Raw genomic sequence first — 13,789 nt, 5'->3', positions numbered from 1 at the left:
ACCCGTACTATCCGTCAGCGTCTGAATGAAAAGGGACTGTATGGTAGGATACCCAGGAAGACCCCACTTCTTACCCTGAGACATAAAAAAGCCAGGCTGGAGTTTGCCAAAACTTACCTGAGAAAGCCTAAAACGTTTTGGAAGAATGTTCTCTGGTCAGATGAGACAAGAGTAGAGCTTTTTGGGGAAAAGCCATCAATATAGAATTTACAGGAAAAAAAAAGAGGCATTCAAAGAAAAGAACACGGTCCCTACAGTCAAACATGGCGGAGGTTCCCTGAGGTTTTGGGTTTGCTTTGCTGCCTCTGGCACTGGACTGCTTGACCGTGTGCATGGCATTATGAAGTCCGAAGACTACCAACAACTTTTGCAGCATAATGTAGGGCCCAGTGTGAGAAAGCTGGGTCTCCCTCAGAGGTCATGGGTCTTCCAGCAGGACAATGACCAATACACACTTCAAAAAGCACTAGAAAATGGTTTGAGAGAAAGCACTGCAGACCACTAAAGTGGCCAGCAATGAGTCCAGACCTGAACCCCATAGAGCACCTGTGGAGAGATCTCAAAATGGCAGTTTGGAGACGGCCCCCTTCAAATCTCAGGACCTGGAGCAGTTTGCCAAAGAAGAATGGTCTAAAATTCCAGCAGAGCATTGTAAGAAACTCATTGATGGTTACCGGAAGCGATTGTTCGCAGTTATTTTGGCTAAAGGTTGTGCAACCAAGTATTAGGCTAAGGGTGCCAATACTTTTGTCCGGCCCATTTTTGGAGTTTTGTGTGAAATGATCAATGATTTGATTTTTGTTTCATTCTCTTTTGTGTTTTTTCATTACAAGCAAAATAAATGAAGTTAATAATACCAAAGAATTTGTGATTGCAATCATTTTCAAGAAGAAACTGAGTATTCTCTGACAGAATTGCAGGGGTGCCAATACTTTTGGCCAGCACTGTAGGAGAAACATGAAGCAAGTCTGTGCAGTATAAAAAGGTAGTCTGCTGTACAGCCAAATGACGTTTTTGAAACTAACACTATGAGAAAACCATTCTCTGATATCAGAATGACCCATTATCCTAATGACCTAAAAAGTTATGATTTATCCTTAGGGCATCAGTTTCAGATCAGTGGGGGCCTGAATTCTAAAATTGACACTGCTCATCAGACTGAAAGGACTGAGGAGGTGGCTGTGTTCCCTTCATTGTTTGACAGTCATAGGATTATACTTTTAGTAGTGATATTATAGACCAATGCATTTGATAGAAAAGCAACACAGTTACAGAACTAGGTGCAGCCAGTACCCTAGGAATGGGGCTACATCTTGTAAATTTATCTACAGTTATGTCAACAATTATATTTCTTATTGTAATTATAGGCCATCAGTTTTGCACTTTTAGATAATCCCTTAAAGGGGATGTCTATCCTTACGGCATCAGTTTTAGATCAGTGGGGGCCTGAATCCTAACACTTGCACTGATCACCTGACTGAAGTGGCCAGGGAGATGGCTGAGTCCCCTTCATTGTTTAACAAAAGATTAAAGTTTTGGTAGTGGCTATGCCTGATATTACAGCCCAATGCATTTCAAAGAAAAATAACACAGTTACAGAACCAGGCGCAGCCAGTACCCAAGGAATGGGACCACATCTTGTAACTTGATCTAAAGTTATGTCAACAACTAGATTTTTAATCGTAATGATAGGCTGTCAGTATGGCACTCCTAGATAATCCCTTAAAAGGGGGTGTCTATCCTTATCTATAGGGCATCAGTTTTAGATCAGTGGGGGCCTGAATCCTAACACTGGCACTGATCAGATAACTCAAAGGGCCGTGGAAATAACTGAGTACCCTTCATTGATTGACAGCCCAAGGGATTATACTTTTGGTAGTGGCTATGCCTAATATTATAGCCCACTGCATTTCAAAGAAAAACAACACAGTTACAGAACCTGACGTAGTGAGTACCCAAAGAATGGGGACCATGTTTTATTAATTTATTCTGTAGATGTTTCAACAATTAGATTTCTTATCATAAGGATAGGACATCAATATTGCACTCCTAGATAATCCCTTAAAGGGGGTGCCTATCTAGGCAGTTTTCCTTTTTTAAACGCATATTTTTTGGCTAAAAATAATTGCTATTGGGTTTCATTAAAAACTTTGCACCCTTTGCCTTCATTAGCCTCTGTCCTGCACTGTCTATTGCTGGATACAGAATGAGTTAATTGAGGATTAATCAGCAAGTGTGTAATTTATTTATTTTTATTTTTTTGTACTTCTTTCTGCTGGCAACATCCAAGTTGGAAAGTGCAAGGAAACAAAGAGATTGTATCAGCCAAAGGGTGCATCATTTTTGACGAAACCCACTTGCAAAAATGGTTTTACCACCAAATACATGCCATCCAAGAGGTTGTCCACTATTTTTACATTGATGGACTTTCCTTAGGATAGGTCATCAATGTCTGATTGGCCGGGGTATGGCACCCGCACCTTGCATGTTAGCTGTTTCTGGTGCTGGCGGCGGCAGCAGGTGGCTGGATATGCTCCTTCCGGAGATGCTCTGTCTTCTAATACTGGCTGTGGCTGGGTACTGCACATCCACGTCCCAGTCAATCAATAGGAGGCGTATGTACAGTACCCGGCCGCGACCACTATCAGAAGATGAAGCAGCTCCAGAACTGAGCATTGCCTGCTGCTGAGATCAGCTGATTGATGGGGTGCCGGATGTTGGACCTCAGCCGATCAGACATTGATGACCTCATCTAAGGATAGGCCATCAATGGAGAAGTAGTGGACAACCCCTTTAGGTAAAAAAATTAAAAATGTCCCAAGATGTGGACAGTACAAATATTTGAATGACCTCTCTTTACTTTCTTTACCTCTTTTTACTTTACCTCTCTAGACTTTAATAGGGTGTTCTAGCACCATAGAGGGATATTCTTTTTTTGTAATCCACCTGTCATGGCCCTGACTTGCGGTGTAGCTCCTGCGCCGGGGCCTTCTATGGTGTCCTCCTGCGGAGACTATATCCACATTTGTGCGGTGTCCTGCATGCTGTATTAATGTTATCCTTTGCCCTGTGAAGGGCCATTCCTTGTACGTGGTCGTTCGACGGCGGTGGGAGGGGCTTACTCTAGTGCGCCACTTCCGGATAATTTCTTTGCTTTATCTGGGAGTGTTTGTGCCCGGAGTGGTGCCAGTCGTATTCTCTGGTAAGCGCCCGGCTCCTGGTTGTTCAGCAATTTGATCTTGGTACTGGACATCGGACTGAACTCTGACTCGTCTCTGCCTTCTCCCCCCTGACTTTATCATTATAATCTGGCTCTCAACCTCGGCTCCCCTCATGACCACGCCTTTGCCTGTCCCTTGTGTTTGTAAGTACTCTCCTGGGTACCTGAACCCCGGCTTGTTTTACGACCTTGCTCCTGCCTACTCCCTGACTCTCGTTGCGTCCTCTCGGTTCTGACTTCCTCCACCTCTGGTGTCCTCAGCGCCACCTAGTTTACTACCTGTTACTGCACCATTCAGTGACCAGTTTCCCACTCCTCTGTGGGAGGGATGTTACACCAGAATTATTAACCAGGAAGGAAGGTGTGATGGTGTGATATTGTGGGTCGTATTTTAGGAGTCTTGCTCCATTCATTCTGTGTATTCCTTGTCTTTTCTGCAGGTTAATTAGCTCAGCTCAGTTACCATTTGCTTGCCTTAAGTGTGTACATTGTCCTGTTTGCAGGTTAATCACCCCCTTCCAGGCTTTTGTCCCTAAATCTGGGGGAGGGGGGCTGGAATCCACCCAACTTCTCTGTTTACCTGGGGGATTATTCAGTCTGTCTGAGAAGGAGAAGAGAGAAGCAGGAAGATGTATCCTCTGTGGGAGAAGCTGAGGCTCCCCAGAGAGACCTAGAAATTTTTCACTTACTGTACTGTGTCCATGTATGTTCCTGGACTATTTTACCCTCTGTGTGGTGGATTATTTTAGTGACCGTCTTATTTTGCTTGGAATAAATGTTCTTTGGATTGTTCATCCATCTCTCGCTCTGTTAATTGTGTGATATCGGAGAAGGACCCAGTGACAGAAGGTTACAACGAGTAGCTCCTAATCCGGAGGACTGCACATAACCATGGTCATCCCTTCGGCATGTAATACCACATTTCTCCTGTAGTGGCCACTGCAGGAAAACGTGCAATTTCCAGTCAATGACCGCTAACATCTGCATTTTCAGACGCTAGACCAGTGGCGATCCGCCGGACATCATGTCTTTAATTAGTGAAGGGTTTTTTTTTCAATGCTTAGGTCAACAGTGCACAATCGAGCTAAAATCTACTCCATCTGCACAAAATTTCTATTCAGCGCCGTATTCAGTGAATTACTGTGTCGCTTTACAAGCTTAACCCAAGGATGACCCAAAGCGTTCACATTCATCTGTATAATTTAATTGGCTTCTCTCGGTATATGAAAACCCAATTATACGCGGCGGCGGCGTTCCTTCCCTCCATTATCCGCCACCGTTGGAGGGTTCTCGTCTTTCATGCAGAGTTTTGCAGCTGGAAACCTTCCTTCTACCTGGAAGTAACATTGCTAATTAGAGGCGCTTCGCCCAAGGTGCCGACTGGCGATAAGACAAGGTCTCTCAATGTGTTTCCTCCAAGGAAAGCCGCCATGTTTGCAGAATCGGGATTCGATTGTGGGTTTCTCCTGTAAGTAGGCCATTTAGGATTTCTGTATCCGCTCTCGGCTGGTGTCCTCAAACAGAGGCGCCTGCGATTCTCCGAGCCTCCTTGTGTGTGAGTGTGGATAATGCCGCTGTGATCTTGTTATTTGCAAGAGGTCAATGAGAGATAAAGCCAAGGTGTAATCTTCCCGGAATAGAAAGTAAATTGCATTTGTATTTTCCATATATTTATTTTGTAGGTGCCGCGAGAAGCTATGAAGCTAAGATTTAAATGTAATCTGTGCAGAATACTAAAGGAGTTTTTATGGGCTTAATCTATCCTTCCCAGCTGGCTCCGGAGCGTAAAATATACACAACACAACTCACTGCCGCGGTATTATACACACAGAAAATACAGAGGGGGGCAGGATATTATTTTGGATGATTGGGTTCAGTGTACTGTGCCGAAATATGGAGGAAAATGGAAGCAAATTCACTCCGATAAACAATTATTTGCTCAAATATAAATTATTTTTTATTCTTGGCAGTATTATAGCAGTTATATTCCAGTATATACAGAGCAGTATTATAGTAGTCATATTCTTGTACATAAGGGCAGTATTATAGTAGTTATATTCTTGTACATAGGGTGCAGTATTATAGTAGTTATATTCTTGTACATAGGAGCAGTATTATAGTAGTTATATTCTTGTACATAGGGGCAGTATTATAATAGTTATATTCTTGTACATAGGAGCAATATTATAGTAGTTATATTCCTGTACATAGGGAGCAGTATTATAGTAGTTATATTCTTGTACATAGAGGACAGTATTATAGTAGTTATATTCTTGTACATAGGGGCAGTATTATAGTAGTTATATTCTTGTACATAGAGGACAGTATTATAGTAGTTATATTCTTGTACATAGGGACAGTATTATAGTAGTTATATTCTTGTACATAGGGGCAGTATTATAGTAGTTATATTCTTGTGCATAGGGGTAGTATTATAGTAGTTATATTCTTCTACATAGGGGGCAGTATTATAGTAATTATATTCTTGTACATAGAGGGCAGTATTATAGTAGTTATATTCTTGTACATAGGAGCAGTATTATAGTAGTTATAGTCTTGTACATAGGGGGCAGTATTATAGTAGTTATATTCTTGTACATAGGAGCAGTATTATAGTAGTTATATTCTTATACATAGAGGACAGTACTATAGTAGTTATATTCTTGTATATAGGGGGCGGTATTATAGTAGTTATATTTTTGTACATAGAGGCAGTATTATAGTAGTTGTATTCTTGTACATAGGGGCAGTATTATAGTAGTTATATTCTTGTACATAGGGGCAGTATTATAGTAGTTATATTCTTGTATATAGGAGCAGTATTATAGTAGTTATATTCTTGTACATAGGGGCAGTATTATAGTAAATTATATTCTTGTACATAGGGGCAGTATTATACTAGTTATATTCTTGTACATAGGAGCAGTATTATAGTAGTTATATTCTTGTACATAGGGCCAGTATTATAGTAGTTATATTCTTGTACATAGGGGACAGTATTATAGTAGTTATATTCTTGTACATAGGGAGCAGTATTATAGTAGTTATATTCTTGTATATAGGAGCAGTATTATAGTAGTTATATACTTGTACATAGAGGACAGTACTATAGTAGTTATATTCTTGTACATAGGGGGCAGTATTATAGTAGTTATATTCTTGTACATAGGGGCAGTATTATAGTAGTTATATTCTTGTACATAGGGGCAGTATTATAGTAGTTATATTCTTGTACATAGGGTGCAGTATTATAGTAGTTATATTCTTGTATATAGGGGGCAGTATTATAGTAGTTATATTCTTGTACATAGGAGCAGTATTATAGTAGTTATATTCTTGTACATAGGGGGCAGTATTATAGTAGTTATATTCTTGTACATAGGGAGCAGTATTATAGTAGGTATATTCTTGTACATAGGGGCAGTATTATAGTAGTTATATTCTTGTACATAGGGGCAGTATTATAGTAGTTATATTCTTGTACATAGGGGCAGTATTATAGTAGTTATATTCTTGTACATAGGGGCAGTATTATAGTAGTTATATTCTTGTACATAGGGAGCAGTATTATAGTAGTTATATTCTTGTACATAGGGGCAGTATTATAGTAGTTATATTCTTGTACATAGGGGGCAGTATTATAGTAGTTATATTCTTGTACATAGGGAGCAGTATTATAGTAGGTATATTCTTGTACATAGGGGCAGTATTATAGTAGTTATATTCTTGTACATAGGAGCAGTATTATAGTAGTTATATTCTTGTATATAGGGGGCAGTATTATAGTAGTTATATTCTTGTACATAGGGGCAGTATTATAGTAGTTATATTCTTGTACATAGGGGCAGTATTATAGTAGTTATATTCTTGTACATAGGGACAGTATTATAGTAGTTATATTCTTGTACATAGGGGCAGTATTATAGTAGTTATATTCTTGTACATAGGGGCAGTATTATAGTAGTTATATTCTTGTACATAGGGACAGTATTATAGTAGTTATAGTCTTGTAGAATGATGTCATGTCAGTAATTTAAATCTCCTAATTTTCCTTAATCCGTCTCTTGATTTTTTCTTTCAGGTCCATGGGGACGGTGTATGGGAGATGAATGTGGTCCAGGCGGCATACAGACGAGGGCGGTGTGGTGTGCGCACACTGAAGGGTGGACGACTTTACCTACAAACTGCAAACAGACGGACAGACCCGAAAACCAGCAAAACTGTTTTAGAGTTTGTGACTGGCATAAAGAGCTGTATGACTGGCAGTTGGGTATCTGGGACCAGTGTTCACCAGTAGCGTCAAGGTTATCAGAGAAAACCACAGGATGCACAAAAGGCGAGGAAGGGATCCAGACCAGAGAGGTCGTCTGTCTCCAGAAAGCCACCGGGACGGAGGCAGACGACAGTATATGTGAATACTTCGAGTCCAAACCCCGGCTAGAACAAGGATGCCTTATTCCCTGTCCTCAGGATTGTATCGTCTCAGATTTTTCTTCGTGGTCGGACTGCTCGAAAACATGCGGCAATGGATTAAAACACAGGACCCGCTACGTGGTGGCCATGCCCCAGTTTGGTGGCTCGGGTTGTCCCAACCTTACCGAATTCCAGGTTTGTGAAGGTTCTCCTTGTGAGGGAGAAGAGAACATGTACAGTCTAAACGTCGGGTCTTGGAGTTCTTGCTCGATACCAATTTCTAGACATGTGAGACAAGCCGGGAAAAGGGGTAAAAACCGGGAACGGGCGAAAGAGAGAGAAAAAGCTGTGAAGGACCCGGAGGCTCGAGAGCTAATCAAGAAGAAGAGGAACCGAAACCGGAAAAATCGCCAGGAAAACAGATACTGGGATATACAAATTGGGTATCAAACACGACTGGTGACCTGCATGCACAAAAACGGGAAAACAGCCGCCCTCAGGTGAGTGTCCGAAAACTCGTATATGTATAATACATGACTCTAAACTCAGGTCTTACCATGCCTCCACTGCTGTAATAGTGATAAAGGACGGCGTGCCGAGAAGTGATGAATAATCCGGCCGCCATGTATGGACCAATTTATCTGATAGGGATTGCATCCCATATGGGAGGAAAGTGGTTGGAATTGGACAATATCCCACAAAGTGGTTTTCATCTCAGTCTCTGTGTGACCACTCAATCATTCCATCTTAGGATCATGGGATCCGAGGATGAAAGAAATGTCGCTGATTATCAGTGATGGGGGGGCGCTGTGCATAGCTGCTTATCTGTATGGGGCATAGGCAACATCTGCAAATACATCATCAAGGCGGAATCCGGAATAGACCGCGGGTGGGAAAACCATCGGAGAAGACTGCTCGCTCCCCGGATCTACACTCTGTATATAGTATAGACAGTAAGGTATATAATCAGGAGACAGAGGACTATAGAGAAGGAAGGAAGGACAAGCCAAAGAGAAGAAATAAAGAAAGAGAGGGAAAGAGAGAACGAAAGAGAGAAAGAAATAGAGAAATAAGTGCAAGAAAGAAAGAGAAAGATAAAGAGGAAAAAAGAAAGAAAGAGAAAGAAAGATAAAGAGGAAGAAAAAAGGAAAGAAAGAAAGAGAAAGAAAGAAATACAGAGAAAGAAAGATAAAAAGTAAGAAAGAGAGAAAGAATGAAAGAGAGAAAGAAATAGAGAAAATAAGAGAATGAAAGAAAAAGAAAGAAAGATAAAGAGGAAAAAAGAAAGAAAGAGAGAGAAAGAAATAGAGAGAAAGAAAGATAAAGAGGAAAAAAGAGAGAAAGAAAGAAAGAAAAAAAGAGAGAGAATGAAATAGAAAGAAAAAGATAAAGAGGATTAAAGAAAGAAAGAAAAAGAGAAAGAAATATAGAAAGAGAAAGAAAGAGGAAGAAAGAGGGAAAGAAAGGAAAAGAGAGAAAAAAAAAGAAAGAAAAAGAGAGAGAAAGAAATAGAGAAAAAGAAAGATAAAGAGGATTTAAGAAAGAAAAAGAAATAGAGAAAGAAAGAGAAAGAAAGAGAAAAAGAGAGAACGAAAAAGAGAGAAAGAAAGATAAAAAGGATTAAAGAGAAAAAGAGAGAGAAAGAGAAAGAAAGATAAAGAGGAAAAAAGAGGGAAGGAAAGGAAAAGAAAGAGAAAGAAAGAGAAAGAAAAAGAGAGGGAACGAAATAGAGAGAAAGAAAGATAAAGAGGATTAAAAAATAAGAGAAAGAAATAGAGAAAGAGAAAGAAGATAAAGAGGAAGAGGCAAAGAAAGGAAAAGAGAAAGAAAGAAAGAAAAAGAAAGGAAGAGAAATATATAGATAAATAGGGAAAGAAACAGAAAAAGACAGAGAAAGAAAAAAGAGAGAAAGAAAAAGACAAAGAAGGAAAGAAGAAAAAAAGAAAGAAAGGAGGAAGAAAGAAGGAGATAGAGATAGATAGATAGATAGATAGAGGGATATATAGATAAAGGGAGGGATAGATAGATAGAGGGATAGATAGATAGATAGATAGATAGATAGAGGGATAGATAGATAAAGGGAAGGATAGATAGATAGAGGGATAGATAGATAGATAGATAGATAGAGGGATAGATAGATAGATAGATAGATAGAGGGATAGATAGATAGATAGATAGACAGATAGATAGATAGAGGGATAGAGGGATAGATAGATGGATAGATAGATAGATAGATAGATAGATAGAGGGATAGATAGATAGATAGATAGATAAATAGATAGAGGGATAGATAGATAGATGGATAGAGGGATAGATAGATAGATGGATAGAGGGATAGATAGATAGATAGATAGAGGGATAGATAGATAGATAGATAGATAGATAGATAGATAGATAGATAGATAGATAGATAGATAGGATAGATAGAGGGATAGATAGATAGATAGATAGATAGATAGATAGATAGATAGATAGATAGATAGATAGATAGATAGATAGATAGATAGATAGAGGGATAGAGGGATAGATAGATAGAGGGATAGAGGGATAGATAGATAGATAGAAAGATAGATAGAGGGATAGATAGATAGATAGATAGATAGATAGATAGATAGATAGAGGGATAGATAGATAGAGGGATAGAGGGATAGATAGATAGAGGGATAGATAGATAGATAGATAGATAGATGGATAGATATATGGATAGATGGATAGATAGATAGATAGATAGATAGATAGAGGGATAGATAGATAGATAGATAGAGGGATAGATAGATAGAGGGATAGATAGATAGAGGGATAGATAGATAGAGGGATAGAGGGATAGATAGATAGATAGATAGATAGATAGATAGATAGATAGAGGGATAGATAGATAGATAGATAGAGGGATAGATAGATAGATAGAGAGATAGAGGGATAGATAGATAGATAGATGGATAGATAGATAGATAGATGGATAGATAGATAGATAGATAGATAGAGGGATAGATAGATAGATAGAGGGATAGAGGGATAGATAGATAGAGATAGATAGATAGATAGATAGAGGGATAGATAGATAGATAGATTGATAGAGGGATAGATAGATAGATAGATAGATAGATAGAGGGATAGAGGGATAGATAGATAGAGATAGATAGATAGATAGATAGATAGAGGGATAGATAGATAGAGGGATAGAGGGATAGATAGATAGAGATAGATAGATAGATAGATAGAGGGATAGATAGATAGAGGGATAGATAGATAGATAGATAGGGAAATAAATAAAGAAAGAGAGATAGAAGGAAAGAAAGAGAGAAAGAAAGATAAATAAGGGAAGATAGAGAAATGGTCAAGAAAGAAAGGGAGCAAAAGAAAAAGAGAGAGAGAAAGAGAGAGAAGGAAAGAAAGGGAGAAATAAAGAGAGAGTGCGAGAAAGAACAAAAGAAAGATAGAGTCAAAAGGAAAGAAAGAGAGAGAAGAAAATAAGAAAGAAAATGAGAAAGAAAGAAAGCAGCTAATGTAAAGTAATAAAGAAGGAAGGGAAGGAAGTAAAGAAAATTAGTAGAAAAAAGGAAAGCAAAATATGAAAGAAAATAAAAAGACAGACAGGAAGGAAAGAAGGAGAAAATAGTAGAAGGTAAAAAAGAAAGAAAGAAACTAAAAAAAAACAGGATAGTGGAAAATAAAGAATGAAAGAAAGATAATGAAAATACAGTGTAACATAAAACAGAAAGTAAAAAAGGAGGAAGGAAGGAAGAAAGGGAGTAAAAAGTAAAAAAGAAAGGGAGAGAAATAAAGAAAATAGTCAGTGTAAAGTATGAAAGAAAAGTGTAGAAAGTAAAAAAGAAGGAAGGGAAGGAAAGAGCAATTAACACAGGGGAAGGGGAGGAAGGAAAAAAGAAGGTAGAATGTAAAAAAAGATAGAAAAAAAAAGACGGAAGGAATGGAGAGGAAAATAATAGAAAGGAAGGGAAGAAAGAAAGGAAGAAAGAAAAAGAAAAAGGAAGGAAAGAAAGAAAGAAAAGAAGGAAAAAAGAAAGAAAGGAATTAAGAAAGAAAAAGACAAAGTAAGGAAATAAACAAAGAAAGAAAGAAAGAAAGAAAAATGAAGAAAGAAAAATGAAAAAGAGAGAAAAGATGGATAGTGTAAAATAAATCAGGAGAGTAAGGTAATGGACAAGACAGTGTAACGTAAAAAAGAAAATAGTAGAAAGTAAAAAAGGAGGACTGAAGGTAGAAAGAGAGGAGAAAGAAAGAAAGCAGATAGATAGTGGAAATTAAAAGAAATGAAAGAAGGAAAACACAGAATAGACAGACAGGGTAATGTAAGACAGGAAATTAAAAAATGAGGAAGGAAAAAAGGGATGGGAAAGTGATAAAGTAAGAAGGAAAGAAAGGAATAGCAGATAGTGGAGAGTTAAGAAAGAAAAGAGAAAGAATATAAAAAAAAGTGTGAAATAAGAAGGAAAAAAAAGAGAAAGAAAGGAAAGAGAGGGAAAAAGGAAGGAAACTAGAAGGGATGGACAGAAACAAAGAAGGATTACAGACAGATATATACGGTACATAGTGGCAAATAAGAAAGAAGAAAAAAGTGAAAGAAAGAATATATAGATAATGGAAGGAAATGAAGCTAAAAAGGAAAGCAAGACAAGAAAAAGAAAATGATAAACATAAAGATTTGTCTTTATGTTTTTCCAACATTTTTGTCGTAATTTCCTACATAAACTTTATCAATGTCTTATGACCTTTTACACTAGTTTTTATACTAGAAACCTAAAAATAAATGGCAGAGGCAGCGCGTTTCAGCTTTTACCCTGAAGGACAACATTTATCATTGCATTTCCTACATAAAAGAAAAAAAAAAGCGCAAATTCAAGACAGGTCATAAAGAAAGGACATAGCATGAAAGCAAAAACATTGGAAACTTTTTTTGTAACACAAAGAGCTGCAAAATTCTCTGACCTTTGCTACATTTGATCCCTTGGTCTCCTGCTGTTTTCTATACGGGACGTGCACCATAAGTCAGTGTATCACTAATGAGCGACATTTATACGTGTGCGGGGCCAGAGCTGGGGGGAGACTAGAGATTTGTTGTAACTTGTATCACTTTTGATACATTTGGGCCATGGAATGTAAAGCACAGACGTTGATGGGCCTCGTTTCTTCGTCAGACGCGCGCGGGGGAGATACTTCTGGACGGTTCCTCGATTTGACGCTTACTTAAGCAGAGACATTTCCATTCTCAGATCATTTCTGCCGCGGGAATTATTCACTTTTATTCTCAACATTGAAAAATTCTTGATGTTTAAATGAAAGTGGCTGAACGATAAAATGAAATAAAGGGCTAATTAGACTAATAGGTCCCATGTCAGGAGTAATTAACCAACAATTGGTAATTGGTTGGGCATATCCTGGTAGATTAACAATACTTAGGGAACGGTAATGTAGCAGATTATTGAAATAATTAATCAGATTTCTAACTGGTTGATACTTTGTTGCGCAAAACCCTCAGTCCATAGTAATGAGGAGGTAGATTGTAGCGCAGGTCACTGTGTGTCCTACATATCCTTTATATATTGTTCTTTCACACTAGCATATCCATTATTCTGTATGGAGGGCTATGCGGGGCCCATTATTCTGTATGGAGGGCTATGCGGGGCCCATTATTCTGTATGGAGGGCTATGTGGGGCCCATTATTCTGTATGGAGGGCTATGTGGGGCCATTATTCTGTATGGAGGGCTATGTGGGGCCCATTATTCTGTATGGAGGGCTATGTGGGGCCCATTATTCTGTATGGAGGGCTATGTGGGGCCATTATTCTGTATGGAGGGCTATGTGGGGCACATTATTCTGTATGGAGGACTATGGTGCCCATTATTCTGTATGGAGGACTATGTGGGGCCCATTATTCTGTATGGAGGGCTATGTGGGGCACATTATTCTGTATGGAGGACTATGTGGGGCCCATTATTCTGTATGGAGGGCTATGTGGGGCACATTATTCTGTATGGAGGACTATGTGGGGCCCATTATTCTGTATGGAGGACTATGTGGGGCCCATTATTCTGTATGGAGGGTTATGTGGAGCCCATTATTCTGTATGGAGGGCTATGGGGGGCCCATTATTCTGTATGCAGGGCTATGTGGGGCACATTATTCTGTATGG

At 38.7% G+C, this 13,789-nt stretch overlaps 1 protein-coding gene across 1 annotated transcript in view; it reads left to right on the top strand.

The window, feature by feature from the left end:
- Window positions 1-13,789, top strand: part of THSD7A (thrombospondin type 1 domain containing 7A) — a 701,817-nt gene that overhangs the window by 464,461 nt on the left and 223,567 nt on the right. The window contains exon 4 of the mRNA XM_075315710.1: window positions 7,302-8,133. Within this exon, the coding sequence (XP_075171825.1) occupies window positions 7,302-8,133 (832 nt within the window). The remainder of the gene's footprint in view (window positions 1-7,301; window positions 8,134-13,789) is intronic.

This window comes from Anomaloglossus baeobatrachus, chromosome 6, assembly GCF_048569485.1.
Source record: "Anomaloglossus baeobatrachus isolate aAnoBae1 chromosome 6, aAnoBae1.hap1, whole genome shotgun sequence".
In the NCBI taxonomy this organism is placed as follows: Eukaryota; Metazoa; Chordata; class Amphibia; order Anura; family Aromobatidae; genus Anomaloglossus; species Anomaloglossus baeobatrachus.
The sequence above is the reverse complement of the archived record's forward strand: the minus strand, read 5'-3'. Positions and strand labels throughout refer to the sequence as shown.